The sequence below is a fragment of the Pygocentrus nattereri genome, chromosome 16 (genome assembly GCF_015220715.1).
Source record: "Pygocentrus nattereri isolate fPygNat1 chromosome 16, fPygNat1.pri, whole genome shotgun sequence".
In the NCBI taxonomy this organism is placed as follows: Eukaryota; Metazoa; Chordata; class Actinopteri; order Characiformes; family Serrasalmidae; genus Pygocentrus; species Pygocentrus nattereri.
In genome coordinates, this window is record NC_051226.1 from 24,222,618 (window position 1) to 24,238,523 (window position 15,906).

At 36.9% G+C, this 15,906-nt stretch overlaps 1 protein-coding gene across 2 annotated transcripts in view; it reads right to left on the reverse strand.

The window, feature by feature from the left end:
* Positions 1-444: 444 nt before the first annotated feature.
* The window catches only part of pof1b (POF1B actin binding protein), a 36,431-nt gene continuing 20,969 nt past the window's right edge, over positions 445-15,906 (reverse strand). The window contains exons 3-13 of one of the 2 annotated variants that reach the window (XM_017704326.2): positions 14,956-15,161; positions 13,358-13,391; positions 12,767-12,847; positions 12,416-12,508; positions 9,116-9,229; positions 8,033-8,185; positions 6,781-6,900; positions 5,691-5,819; positions 3,875-3,945; positions 3,389-3,503; positions 445-2,210 (exon numbers count right to left, since the gene is read on the reverse strand). In XM_017704326.2, the coding sequence (XP_017559815.2) occupies positions 2,190-2,210; positions 3,389-3,503; positions 3,875-3,945; positions 5,691-5,819; positions 6,781-6,900; positions 8,033-8,185; positions 9,116-9,229; positions 12,416-12,508; positions 12,767-12,847; positions 13,358-13,391; positions 14,956-15,161 (1,137 nt within the window). In that variant the 3' untranslated portion in view covers positions 445-2,189. The remainder of the gene's footprint in view (positions 2,211-3,388; positions 3,504-3,874; positions 3,946-5,690; positions 5,820-6,780; positions 6,901-8,032; positions 8,186-9,115; positions 9,230-12,415; positions 12,509-12,766; positions 12,848-13,357; positions 13,392-14,955; positions 15,162-15,906) is intronic. The other variant, XM_017704327.2, reaches the window with a different exon arrangement.

Here is a 15,906-nt window from a genome sequence, read left to right on the forward strand (position 1 = left end):
TAATTGCTCTGTACCTTCTAAACCTTGCAAAAATGTGTTTATATAAAACTCATTTTGCCACTAAAGTGTTTCTACATAAATTTCATGATAAAGTCTTACTGCTTGGATAAGCCTCTAGATGGGAGTGGTAGGGCGGCTGACTGATCCAAAGCTGTGAATGAATCAAAATGGTGGCCAGCCAAACATGCCCTTGCCAGTTATAATGACCTCATTCATGCAGATAGAAAGCCTGCCCGCTGGTTCTCCTCTAACAGAGCATGCATGAGGGTGGGGCGCCTCCTGGTGGCTACAAGGTATACAGCTGCGGTAGCAGGCTATACAGCTCCCACATCTGAGGTTAAAAAACACGGAGGAAGAACATGGTTATTATGATCAAAAGAGATGATTTCTGAACATCACTTTGACTCAATCTCTTGCAAATGGCACACAAAAAAATCCACTCACTTTCTGTACGCCCAACTACTGTTTATTTGAAGCACACAATTTAACAAAAATCAAACACTTTAACACAAAGTACATGCAGTGGGTGATTATTTTGGGTGTGAATGGCAAAAGGCTGCTATAATTTCTCAATCTGGATAATTTTACTAAAATAATAGTAGTGCTGATTCCTGTGAAAATGGCATTTTCTGTAAATGAGGAAGTGGCCTACAACTCTAGAACACTGATAATAGAGGTGTTCACTTCTTTTATATGGTGTTTATAATGTCAAACAACATTAAGGAAAATTTGACCTGCATTTGAGTGGTATTGAAAACTGGGAAATATGACTATGTTTGACAGTAAAAGAGGAAATGTATATTTCCATACTTTTTTTTCCACAAGTTAATCATCTGATACCGTCGCATGCAAGTTTGGCAAGTTTCACGCAATGCTGATTTTCTAAGTGAAAAGTTAAAATATCCTCTAGAGGGATCAAACTTAAATATGGCATTTTCTGCAAATTTTAGTGCACGATTTCCATTTTAACATTTGCATACGACTGAATATATAACCTTCTTAGAAACACTCAAATGCAGCATTAGATCCAGTGTAAAATCATATTATTACAGTGTATATTGTAGCATTTCCAAAGGAACCTAAAGCCTCAGTCAGGATTCACAGTAACTGATAGGTGAGGCTTCTGAACAGCAACGCTAGAGATCACTCAACATTACACACAATTTAAAGGCTGTTAGTGTCTGTTGGTCAATAACTCGTTTTAGGCCAGCGCTGCTGCTGTTTTGGCAGTTTTTGATTTGTGCTTTACTTGGAGGGATGGTTAGAAATGCGCATTAGCTGCCAACTTTTCTTGATTTTAATTCAACCAGATGTCTTATTATGTTACAATAATAAGAAAACAATACATAAACCAAGATATTAGATGCCATTCCATAAATTCAGCATTTGAAAATTTTAACCATACAAAAAATCCTCTCACTGTGTTATTGTTAATATCCTAGTGTTTTCCTCAACCATATATTCAATATTGTTTTATTTCTGTGACAGGACAGTCACTTCATTGCCACATGCATCTTTTAACCACCATAAGAAAATAAACTCTGCATAGCAAAATTTCCCGTCACCAGCTTAACATTAACCTACACCTCTGCAACCCGTTCTACAGCAGTACTCACTGAAACGGCAAGAACAAAATAAAAATACATAGTAAAAAAAATTAATCAATCCGCCATAACTCATGGGGGGAAGTAACCAAGGCAGATAACCGTATGTCACCAGATACTGTAACATTACAGTGCACATGATCTGTGCTTACATACATGCTTACAGGAGTGCTGACCAGAGGCTGGTAGGGTCGTGGTGGCTCAAGCCCAAAGCGGTTCCAACACTACCAAGAACATCCCAATACACATCCTTACACAGGTTAGCCATTGTGGAGATGCATCAGCACAGCTCTAATAAGCATGCTGATAGCATGCTGATAATATGCTGATAAACAAGTGTGAAGGCCTCAACACCACGAGCTGTGCTTTTACATGCCTCAACTCCCTTAATACCACATCCTCCACAATAAGTTTGGAACCACCACCACTCTATGGAGCCCTGGAGTAATGGGAACGATAGCATGCAGGATAGGGGGAGCAAGGGAGAGGGGGAGAGGGAGGGAGGAAGGGAGGGAAGGGTTAGGAAGGAGGGAGAGGCTTCTGGATCTTCGTCGTGTTCATTCCTGTCAGAGAGAAGCATTTTCTTTAGGGCGTGGTAATGATTTCCTGCCCAAAACAGAACAGAACACAGTGTTCATGACAGTTTTAACAGTACTTCATTTCCTCAAAATTTCATTAAAAAACCTGATGTCCTTCAGATGCTCTCAAAACAGTCACAGAGGTGAACACAGAAAAGCTGGCCTGTCAAACAGCTTTGTTATTTCGAGAGTGTAAGCAATACTGTCAAGCAGCACCTGACAGCTGGGCTTGTTTTTAGCTAATACTCCAACACGGCATTCTCTGATTGGTCATCAAAGCACACCTGTGCTGGGCTATAAGAGTATGTGTTTGTGTGGCAGCTGAAAGGTTTTACAATTAACATGTTTGTCACATAAATAGATTAATTTGGCTTTACTAAACCAGGAGAATTTGATACAGACCAGCTAAACCACATTTCTTTTACTTTTCATTTCTTAACACACTGTATTCTACAACCTCTGATCATGTGGCTGAGCAGGAAGTGAATAAAATGTGGGCCTTCTCGATCTCCAAAAGGACTGCACTAAAAAGTCTATTAGACAAGCCTCTGGTTGCTGATGGCTGTGAGAGCTTGCACTCTAATGTTGAGTTAAGTGGAACTTTGACAGATTATAAAAATCTACTCTATCCCTGTTGCTTAAATATAATACTAAACTTGTCACACAAATTGTCAATAATTGCCAGCTACCTTTCGATTACATAGTTTTCTCTTACGATCTGCTATGTGGCTCAATCATATGAGCAGTTTTAATCACAAATTGAATTCTGCACTGTTCCCTCATACCAGAATTACAGTAGCAGCCACTCAAATACCTGCACAGAAGCCTATACAATTATACCCTTTCTTTGTGCTATATGTAAAACCGTTAAAAAGACAGCTACATGATTCGGAATTATAAGAAGAGATGAGCAAATCCCTTCATTAATATCTTACCAAACTTTCTGTTACTACTAAAAACCAACATTATTATCTAAATGTGTTATCTAAAAATTACCCACCTAAGTTTGTTTCTACAGGAAGGTGGCTCCTGCAAACTCTCACCCCTGAATACCAACTTGTCAAAATAATAAATTTTTTTTCAAATTTTTTTAAAAGATTAAACCATTTGGATTTGGATTCAAATTTATTCAAAAATTGCTTTCCCACATTTTCATTTTACTACCAAAACTCTGAGTTTTAGTCCAGTGCCACAGTCTAACGGTACCTGTTTGATCATTTCTCCCGTCCTCTCGATGACGATGGTCTTGGCCTCCTTCACAGGTGATGTGACCTGGTAGTCGTCACTCAGCAGGCCCAGTATAGGGTACTGGTTTCTGTATCTGCACCAGTAAAAAAGACAGGCCAAAGATTGAAGTGGATCTTTGAGTCATGGCTACAGAGCTTCAACCAGAGGAGTGAGCTAACTCAAAGCTAAATTCATTACAATTATATTATGCACACACACACACTATTTACTTTCACTAAATACTTTTAATTATATACATTCAAAATAATTGTTTCTTTGGATTCTACCAAACTAGAATTTAGACAGAAAACAGTACAGAATAAGATTCAGATACAGATGTGTGCATCTAAACACAGTTAAACCCTGTATGGTCTGATTATGTGCGATCTCCGTGATTAACCACTGTTAAATCACACCCACCCCCTTCATACACTCATCTATTTCCATCCTCAATTACTCACTCACCTTTTGGTGATTACAGTTTTGGTGATACTCTTGGAGCTGTCGCTCTTCTCCTGCTGGAGCCGTCTGATCTCCTGAGGACACATACCAGGGGTCAAAGGTCAGAAGCGTTAAGGAGAAGAAACACTCAGGGGAGTAAGGGCTGTCAATCAAACTTACTGACCTTGTTGACTTCTTGGGGAAAATGATATTATTCAAATTAACAGGGTGCTGCATTAAACCCATATAAAAATGATTGGAAAGCCTCATAAATAGAATGCATCATCAGGCACAGTAACAGTAGTAAACTTTCCTTGGCTTTTTTAGCATGACCTGTACAGAGCCAATTATTTCCTCAGGATTACTACAACTACCTAAAAAGATGTGATTTGAATGCTTACTTTTTGTAATAATTTGTAAGACAGAAAAAAAACCCAAAAGTTATGGCTTCTAATAAATTCTATGCTTCTGTTTTTAAAAACATTCAAATTGTATGTTGGAGCAAAAGGCCAATAATAGGTCAATAACTGAAATAAATAACTGAATCAGACCTGCTTATATCACATAAAAATCATGTACGAACAGTAGAACATATGTATGATGCTAAATGAACACACAGCCTTTAAAAGCTCTCAGAATTCTGTCAAACATTTTACACTTGAAAAATAAATTATATATTGTATCAACAGTATATACAGTCATAGTAGAGGAAATTAGGTTATTTTCTGTCTCTTTTTCTCTAAACTTAGTCAGAATCAAGTCAACAGAATATAAACCAAAGAACACACATGATTTTTTATTACTGAATGAAAACATATATAATAACAAACGGCCTCTTTCACCGTCTTCCTACGCTTTTTCTTAAATCTGTTCTTGAAAAAGATCCTTAGAAAAGGCCTACATCAGATTCATGACATGTTCTTAAACCGCAGAATTGTTCACACCTTTGTGTTCTTGAGTGTGTGTAGATTCTGCTATTACCTAAGGAAAAAACTCAAAAATGTTGAATGTCAGAGTCTTCATAAAAACTCTAAGTGGGTTTTAAGAAGACATTTCTTCTTTGAACGGTTGGTGAATGAGGCTCCATGTGTCTTTGGGATGTCCTTGAGTTTTGGAACTAACGAACATCAACAAACAGATAATACTCAGCCAAGTCATCATGGAAATGATCAATCAGATCCTCAACCAGCAGTGAGGTCATTTAAACATGTAGAGAAAGGATTGTTTTATTCTGTTTCAAAGTTTGATATTCAACAATAATGGGGAAAAAGTTAGCAGTTTCCAGCTACCTCAGATGGAGACACTGCACTTGGCTGGTCTTCAGAACAGTTTCTGGGTAAGTCCACCTTACCCAGAGACTGAGATGAGAGTCCAAATGACGAGAATGAGACACAGCCATGACTGGACTCAAGTACTACAACACTTACTGTGTTATTTCAAGCCTTCTGTAATTAACTTAGATACTAGAAGACTACAGCCACATGAGGCACCTCTGGCACAAACCAGCTCACCTCTACCACACACACATTTGTATCAGGGTCACCCATATTAGTAATCTGATCTAAGCGTGGGCAGTATGGCAAAAATATTATATCACAATACTTTGTGATACATTTTCATGATATCACAATGTTCCATTTTCTGAGTTTAAGTTGAGTTTGAGTATTGAGAATTTTACATCAGCCAAAAAATGCATACCACTTAAAAAAAATAAAAACATGCAAAAGCCAGCTACATTCTCTCACATAATCCGGGTACCACTACCTATTTTATGGCACCAGAAACGCTGCAATGCTGTGAAGTGTTTATGTTTGTGAGAGTTTTTGTGCATGGTTCTGACCTCCTCTTGGTGTCTAATGACAGACTCGCGCTGCTCCAGTGAAGTCAGCAGCTCTGTAATCCTCATCTGCAGGCTCTTATCACTGGAGTGCACTGTAGTGTACTCCGTCTGGATCTTCACCAGCTGAGACTGTCTCACACATACACACATGCACAGACATGTACTGTGAAGGTCTGATGGGGCAAATGCTGCTAGATGTAGAATGAACTATGATCCACCTTTATACAAAAAGCACATGCTCAGCTTTAACACTAAACAGCATTATACAATTATATATACTGCACATGAAATAGTATGAAAACTTTGTTTCAAACAGCATGATAAACACAACATCATGGGGACATCTACCACTCTTAAAGTAATGTATTGAACATAATAATGACAGACTTGTTTTGAAGTAAGTAACATCTCACATAAATATTTCTACCAATATTTCAGCAATTATCAGACTAATCATTCTTCAAAAACATCAAGCAGCTATATTTGATGTCCACACTTCGTTTGCATAAACAGTCTGGCTGGAAAAACTGAATTAAGTAGTCTTGGCTGGCCATGATCTCATAACGAGAACACCTGGAGACAATTGTGAGAAATTCTGTGCTAAATATGGGTTGGACACTAGTCTTAAGCATGTGGGAACGAATTGAGAGTGAATTTTTTAAACCAAACCACCATCTCCTGGAGGCAGGGGTTTAAAAAAAAAGATGCACTTGTCAACACAGTCATTATGACATGGATGTAAAGTAAGTTAGTGGAAAAGTCTCTCCAGAAAACTCCAATCAATCGAGCATGTAAATATGTGTCGCATGTGTGGAGAACACCTTAAAGTAACCTGCTGCAAAAGAAAACAGATCCATTAGCTACTGAAAGCCTTTCACTAGCCAGATTATTTTACTACAACTTTTCAACTGTAACCCAGGTGTTGAAAGCATGCACTAGAGGAATTTACGGGTGGGCTTTAGAGAGGGGGAATACATTTTCTACACTTTAAACACTGTTTCTATGAATCCAGGTTTTTTCCTGGGTAACAATGTTAAGAGGCACACATAAAAGTAGTTCTCAGGCAGCAAGAGCTCCTGGCAGGCCTCACCCGCATGCTCTTCAGCTCTTTTTCCTTCTCCTCCCGTAAAGCACTCAGCATCTGCTCGTAATGTTTGGACAGCTCCTTTGTCTTATCATTGAGAGTGGAAGTATTGCACTGACCTTCCAACTGAAACACACACACACACGCAAACATTTGGTAACTGGACTTTTCAAATTACACAATTTTTTTAAAAAAATGACAAAAAATGAATGTACAAGAGTTTTACAGAACAGTAAAGATATGCAAGTACATAATAATAATAATAATAATAATAATAATAATAATCTCATATGTATTGCAGATAAGTAAATAATTATGTAATAATAATAAAATAAAAAATATTAAGTAAAAAAAAATAAATCATGAAGCTAAAAAACAAAAAAGTCTAAAGAACAAAGAATGAAAACTTAATTGTATTTATGCTCATTTCTATTTATTCTACTCCAAAAATAATAAAAATTGTGGTGATTTTTGTGGAGCACTGTTTATGTAAGTAAAACAACTGTTCAAAAGTTTGTGATCACTTATCACATTAATAACTGTTGTTATTTTATTCAATTCAACTTATACAGTTTAGAAATACCATATACTATGAGATAACATTAGCTAGTAACCAAATTTTATTTCAGGATAATTTATTAAATATTTCAAGTATTTTGGGAACATTGCAAAATTATTATATGATATACTGTACTTATTTTTTTTTTGTAAAAAAACTATTATGGACACATTGAGTATTTCTTCATTTTTACAGCTTCCTACTGGTTAATTGAAAGTTCTTTCTATTTATACAGGTATCTCCAACAAATTGGTTTTATATTTCTGAAAACAATGAATTCTTTTGTCCTTTTGCATAGTAGCATTTTTAAAGAATTTTCTAACCTAACTCCTGCAGCAAAAATGTTTTTTTTTAACCCCTACAAAGTCAGGACTTTTTTGTCTTGGAAATGTACAAAAACAAACACAGAAAGAAAGACCCACTCAAACACATACACAAAGACACACACACAAAGGGACAGACAATAAAAACAGACTATAATCATGTGGGCTTTCACCACACAATCTCCAGTTTTCTGTTTTCCTGCAGTTCATCAACATTCAAATGAGAAGTGCTCTATTTTCGAGTCATGGGTCATTAATATTAATATTGAGTCTTAATATTTTTCGTTTCTGAGTAAGTTACCACATCATAGAAAGTTAGCTATCACACTGTGTGTTATACTGTGAGAGTCCCTGATATCCACAATAGAGCTCCTACCTTCTTGCGCAACAGCTCGTTCTCCTGCTCCAGAGCCCTCTTGCTGCCCTGCAGCTCCTTAATGCGGAAATCCTTACTGGAGTCTGTGCTGCGGCTGATCATCAGCTGACTCTCCAGAGTACGCTGGGTAGTGGTGGTCTCTTTCAGGGAGTTCTGATAAAGTAAGTAAAGAGAAAATAGTGTATTGTTTGTGAGTGAAAGCAAGTACATTATACCTTTCCATATCTTTTAAAATGATTTTTAAATGGTTAAATGGAAATTCTCAGTATAGAAATGTAGATCAATTTCAATTTTATTACATAGACTTGACTATATTACAATACTTGACCCCCTTATACAAAGAATGTGCATGAACACTGGTGAGAGATGTATGCAAATCCTTCGCAACCCTCCAGGGTGGTAGATCTTGATATAACACTAATCTGTTAAAGGTCCACATTCAAAAATCCACTTGAGCAGGAGTGCTCAATCCTGGTCCAGAGACTGATCACCCTACAGTTTAAATACAGATAAAGGCTTTCAGGGTCAACTGAATATTACAGCCAGGTGTGTTGGATCTGAAAAGTGCATGACTTGGTAAATCACTAAAACTGTCACCATCAATACAGTACTTAAAGCTTTCATCTTTGAACTCCACAATGACACAACTCTATGCTATGGGTTTGAAAGGATGTGCAGCTGTCAAGAAGCTGTTACTGAGAAAAGGAAATAAAAGAAAATTTGCAAAACAAACAGAGAAGAACATCATAACAACGAACTGACCACCCCAGAATCCAGACCTCAACATCACTGAATGTGTTTGGGATTACTTGGATTGTGAGAAGCAGAAAATGTGACAACCTTCTAAGACTGAACTTTGGCGGTGTAAGAAAACATCCCTGTAGATTTCTTTGAAAAACTGAAAGCAAGTCTCCTGAAAAGAATGGAAGGTGTAATAAACGCAAAGTTGACACACTAAATATATACACTATATTATATTTAGTTGTTAAGGCCTCTGTAGAATTTTCTGTTACTGGAAAATAAACAACTTGTATTTTTTTTTATTAGAAGTGTCACATATCACACATTGCTGAATGCACATACCTGTAGTTGCCGGTTGTTCTCACGTACAGCATCCAGTAATCTGTCATACTGGTGTGTCTGCTCAGCCTTAAAGGTCAGGTCCCTCTCCAGCTCTTCTTTTTCACTCTCCAGACGCTACACACACAAGCACACTGGTCCTTATTCATCAATGTGACGTAGGGTTCTAAAATTGGTCCTTTCCATGATTAAATAATGAAAAGCACCATCAACATCATAAGTAATGTCAAAAGTAAAAGAGAAAAGAACTTTGTTGATAATTGCAAATGTAGGAATCTGTGTAATAAATTGATAAGTAATTCAATTTGAGTGCTGTGAGCATGTAAATTACAAATATGAAATGTGCATATTTAGAGCTTTACTTGCTCATTAGTTACTGAGTAGTAAGCTTAAAATTAAACAAAAGACCAGGTTTTCAACAATGGTGGAATTAGCAGTCCTATAAGACATCGATGTCTCCCTTTATGAAGGACAATCACTGGCACTGGAGCCTGGTTTTCCTTTTATTGATTGTCTATCACAACACCTGCATGAATTAGAGTTGTAATTATATTTAATTTAATTAATTATATTTATTTAATTAATATATGTAATTATATAATTACCAGATGTAATTATATGCATATGAGGGTAAACTGGGGTGTGTCATTATGTGTCATCAGATATATACAACTATTTAAAACTTTGGAATATACAACTTTGGAATATACAACTATTCTAAAACTTTGGAATCGCTGTATAAATAATATAAATGTATTTGGATGCAAACAAGTGACAAAATGATTTGAATATGTTAGTCTTGCACAACTTTTGAGCTTTAGATAATGAATAACACACTATCACACACTGAATCTCAAAATAAAAAAATAAGCACATGACCAGAATGAGAACTGAGTTATATATTATATACAGGTTATAGTATTATTTATTGGGAGTGTAGCAATACCCTTAGCCCAAGATTCAGTTTAATTCACGATACTGGATTCACCATTTGGTATGGTCACTATTCTGGCCAAAATTAAAATTCAAGAAAAATGATGACCAGAGTCATGTTGCTGCAGAATGTACTAACATCACTAGAGCATGGAGGAAAGAGAAGTGCTGGAGTAAGCTGATTGGTGCTGACTATTTGCAATACGACACTGATATCTGCAAAATCACGAGTTCAGCAGACCTTTATACAAAGGCATAAAGTCAAATTTAAGTAATTTCAAGCATTTGACAGCCCTATATTTTACATAAAATTACAAAACAATTGTTAAATTGTAAGTAAATTTAAACTTTACATATGTAAGCATATTTACATGCAGACCAACACATCAAACATACATCGCAACAACATCATTAAGCTGACATTATACCGGAGCTGCGGGTGTTTGCTTTCAGCACAATACATTACAGGTGCTGATGTCAAAGCATCTGGTTTATGACAAGCAACTACAAGTCCTACAGCAACTGCCAACAGTTATTTAATGAAATGTCTGACCACAGGCCAACATTTTCATTTCCACCTCATTTAATGTTGCTTTGGGACAAAAGCTTTATGCTGAGTAGTTAATGAAATTGCCAATCAGTGTACATTAGCTATCTTGCCTTGGTCCAGTAACTTGCCTTAAAATGTCTAGTGTAAGGTCCAACATGGAACAAAGTAACTGCTTACAGTAATGTGATTACTTTTTCCTGTAACAAGGTAATGAAACACACCATAGCTCAGTTATTGTACTCATATTAGTTACTTACTCAAAGTGATTCGACTAGCTAATTCATACAGGATAAAGTGTCTGTGTTATTTCCCCAAATAACCCCAAATCTCCCAGAACAAAACATCATAGTGCAGAGGTTCAAGTCAGCAGTACTTAATCAGATCTAACCAAAGAAAACAACAAAATATTTAAATTAATAGCAGATAGAACAGCATTAGGCTAGTCAAGTGGGCTTGTTTAACTCAACAAATCGCACCGAACATGACAGAAACTGTTCTTAACTGTGTGATGTACTTTCAGATATTTAGTTTCATTCTCTTTCTAAGTAGCCTATCGGCAAAATTCTTTACATTACATCAGTCCTGTTTTGAACTTGAGGATAAGGGAACTGTGCCAAGAGCCCCATTTTAGTGGTTAGCCTCGTCTCCTGGTTGCCAAAAAAACAGAGGTACCGTTTAGCAGGATTTGTGACATTACTGTGAGATTGATTCAAACAGGACTACTACTGCTGAAAAAACTCACTTTCACATGTTATAGAAGGTAATTCACTCTGTACATATTACTTAGAAAAAGACTTTAAAAAAGGTATGAACACAACAGATTCATACTCGATTAAAATTCACAAATCTCACTAGTAATCACAAGCTATTTAAAGCTCCCCAGGTAAAGTCAATTCAGCTCAAACAGGGCTTTATGTCTTGAACACTGCAACACTAATTACGCACAATGCATTTAAAACAAATTTCCTCTATATAGATTACCCATGCCTATTCTTGTGCCTAATTTGTGCTTGCACTTAATCTTGCTAATGTGAAACAACCTATCACCAGTCGATTTTCATTCAGAAACAATAATGTTAGCTTTATTTTTTACTCAAAAAGATTTTATTTTGAGGCAGCTAGCTTAAATGTTTAAACAACATTATCTGTTCACAATTTTAATAAAATGTAACCGACTGTGAATTCAGAATTAAGTCAGGGATAGAGACAAGCCTGTAAAATAACATTGACTCTGACTGGTTATTTCTATTTTAAAACATGTTCTGAAAGGACTATCAGAATGTGGTAATTGTCTTGCACCATAAGCCTTCCATCAGAAAACCTGCACTGTACGCTATGACTTTTAGCACATAAGCACAACTGATGTCCCCCATTCTGCAACTGAATTTAGCCAAGATTTCAGTGCAGAGTGACATGCAAAAACTTTACATAAAGTTCATCAGGACAAAAAATGTTTGGGTGTTGTCTGAAGACTGACTGATGAACAGATTTGTTAAAGTGGAGTTTAGTTTTGAATAGATAGCCTCATTTTGTTTATCAATAAACTCAAAACAGTAGCCATTATTATTTCACGGTAACCCAACAGACGCTATGATTAAGAATGTGGAGTTTTCTATGTTTGTAGTTGGTACTGACCAGCTTTAAACTCAGCTTTGCCAGAAATTTTCATTCATTCATTTGCACAGAAGCCTATCATACATATCAATGTGGTTTGGGTCGAGTATGTATTTGGAATTGGACAAAAAATTCTGGATTCATTTAAGCTCTACTATGAGGTGTTTTAGTAGCAGTGACAACAGACTGACAGAGGGGACTCTCACCCTCAGATCGTCCTGCAAGTGCACCAACTCTTCTCTCAGGCTGCTGAAAGTGGTCAAAAGAAGGCGCATGGTCTTATCAGCCGTCAGGCGCGTCTGGATAGGCAGAGGGCAAGAGAGAGAGAGAGAAAGAGAGAGAGAGAGAGAGAGCGAGAGAGATAAATGATTTATGTACCTGCAGAAACTGTATTTTGTTATGGTAGTTGCAGCAAAGACCAAACAAGTGCTATCACTATTACTCAGAAGCCTAAAGGTGGGGCTGACTGAGGAAAGGGTGTGGTTAAAAAGAAGTGTTGACTGTTTCCACCACTGCACACACACCACTGCACTCCCATAAACACTCAAAATGCACACCTGTAGGAGGTAGCGGATTTGTTGCTTGGTCAGTTCCGACAAGGCTTTAGGAATGAGGGCCTCTATCTCTTCTTTGTCAACCTGTCCCAGATACAGACACATACAAACACAAGCACACGCCCTATTACTAAGAAATTGCATTTCTCTGACATAGTTTCAGTTCATAGCAACAGATACATTCATTTGTTGGTATACATGCACAGGACAGTGCAAAAGTCAGAGACTACCAGCAGCTTCTTTGTTTAATTTTCAAATTTTCTTCTTTTCTTGACAATTTCCTTTTTTCTAATTCCATTTCTAGCCCATTCAGAATATCTTGTACCTAAGAAATGGAATATTTTGCGAGTGAAATATTTGGTATATTTGGTATATTTGGCTCAGAATATTTCCTATAACTTAATGACCCCATTAACTGAAAATTAGATAGTCTCTGACTTTTACCAAGTATTGAATTGCATTGTTATTTTATTCTTCTTTGATGATGTAAATCAACTGTCTCACAATGTCATAACTAACCGAACTGTGAACTGAGAAACTCTGAACGCATACAACTGAGGTGTTGCTAAGCCTGACGGAGATGCCACTCCCTACCTTATAATTAATGGTGGGGTCCAGCAGGTGTTTTCTGAGGGAGAGAACAAGACAGAACATGAAAGGTGGCACACTGACAGCAGAAACAAAACCAATAAAAACAGGAGTCTCACTGAGGTTGCCAGTACAATGAAAAAGAAGCTCATGTTACTTCATGAATCACAGACTGAATCGTCACTCACAGCAGATTGGGGAATGGGAGAGGTTTTGGTTTTGTGAATCAGTTTCTGAGAAACTTTTGATGTTTAAGATTACCTTCATGCCTAGTATGGTTCTTTGGGTTACAGAGAAGGTCTCCTTAGCTAACAGACATAACAGTATCTATGAGATAAATGACAAGCACTATGCATTACCTCAGGGATTCTGTCACCTGGGAGTGGTTTTAACAGGTACTCTCACATTTTCAACAGTAAGCAAAAAGATAAATACTAAACTGATGATGTAAGAATCCAGTACTGTTTAAAAACCAAGGGCCTGACAACCTATTTTCTCAACCAGAACTAGGATGATCAGTTATCTAACAGCCTAAGGACAGATAAGCAGCTAAACAACTCCTCCAAGAATAATCACAAGCCTGGAATTAATGGACTTAATAAGTTGCATGATTCAATGTAAACTGCAACATAAAAAAGTAAACGAATAATGTTACATGATTGCCTTAAAAAGCGTTAATTGTGTTTCAGTTAGATCTGCCTTAGGTATCACCAAACCCAGACTGAAAGGCCTCCTCCTTCCTAAATAGTGCACCATGTAAGTTATGAAATTTTGTTTTTTATATCCAAATATTGCAAAACTGTCCAGTGTAGTGTTGAACACATAAGTCTCTATTAATTTGACACATAATGCAATATCTAGGTGCAGGAGCCAGTGTTTTTATTATTACATAGTGCACTACATAGAGAGGAGGATACCATTTGAAAGCTTTTCCCCATGCTGGGGCAGAGCATGTACAACAACTTTAGCTTTGTGCTAAGATTGGAAATCGCATAGAGGTGCTAATGGAAATTAGCAGTCATCATGGTGGTATTCTGAACAGAGAAAACTACCTAGAAAGTGAAGTCTGTTGCATTAACAATGGTATATTATGATTTGTTCATTATTATACAACAAAATGTTTAAAGTTCATGAGATGACAGTATACAATGATGAAGCAGTCCATGGTTGCTTGGCAACAAAAATATACTCTAAATGAATTACATTGGCAGAATAATCCTGATTATTATTAATTATTGATTGAACAATTGAGCATTTTATCACATTTTATATTGTCTGCCACTTACTACAAGCAATAAACCAGCTAAGGTCACGCATTACAGTGATTTTATCATGGGCAAGAGGTTTTTTTTTTCCAGCTTAGCCTAATAACACCCTTACTTGTGATAAAATCACTATAACGCATGGTCTCACATGGCTTTAATTTACAATTAAGGGTGTCTCTAACATCTCAAGGATTCAATTTGATCACAGCTCTTGAGAAATCTTTTCAATTTGAAATTTCACTACAGTTCAAGTTTGGTGGTTGAATTACTACCTTCACTATCTATGCATTTTACACTCCTATCTTTTGTCTGAAAAGAAAAACTCTGAAGCACTTGTACCGTCCACGGATTTTGGCCACATGTTCAGAAATACAGCTGTGGATGTCGCAGTTCTTGCGGTAGACTTCAGCAAGGAGCTCGCCGAAGAAGCGGGTGTCCAGCTTGTCCAATGGCTCAACAACCACCTCCGTCTTTACTTCGCTCTTCAGTTCATTCTTCAAATCCACATTTAAAGACTGCATACGGACATCTGTGGACTCCACCACCTTTCAGTAAGACAAAGAGAGCAGAAAGAAATGCTTAATGCCGGAACATTGTGGATTCAGAGATTAGAATGCAGAATCAGATACACTACGGACTTTCACTGAATGTATTCACTGAGAACTTCACAGTAAACATCTTGAGCGGTGCTACCATTAAAGATACAGAGCTAATGCAAGCCTCATAAGAACAAAGAAATACTGCATGACACAATGTCTATATCAAAGGAACGATTCCACCAATATTTCAACATTTCTGCGTAATTTGAGGATTGAGATGTAGGTCATTCAGAGTAGTTTGATGTGAAATGGTTCATTACAGAGAAACAGACTTTACAGTGGTGGTGATAGGAACGTGGGGATGTATAGTCTACAATGGAAATACAGCAGTTTTATTTACTATCCAAAGCCATCATTAAACTTGCGTTTTCTGAGTTTTTTATATAATCTTGGTGATGGTAAATGGACACAAATCTAAAAAAATGTTTACTTGGCCTTACATCACTCTGCAAGTATCTTTTCACCATTAACAGCTTTATGTACATACACACTATATTTTCAAAAGCATTCAGTCACCTATTCAAATAACTGAATTCAGGTGTTCCAGTCACTTCCATGGCCACAGGTGTATAAAACCAAGCACCTAGGCATGCAGACTGCTTCTACACACATTTGTGAAAGAATGGGTCTCAGGAGCTCAGTGAGTTCCAGCCTGGTACCATTACCACCACTGTGAACAATTCTACTCTGT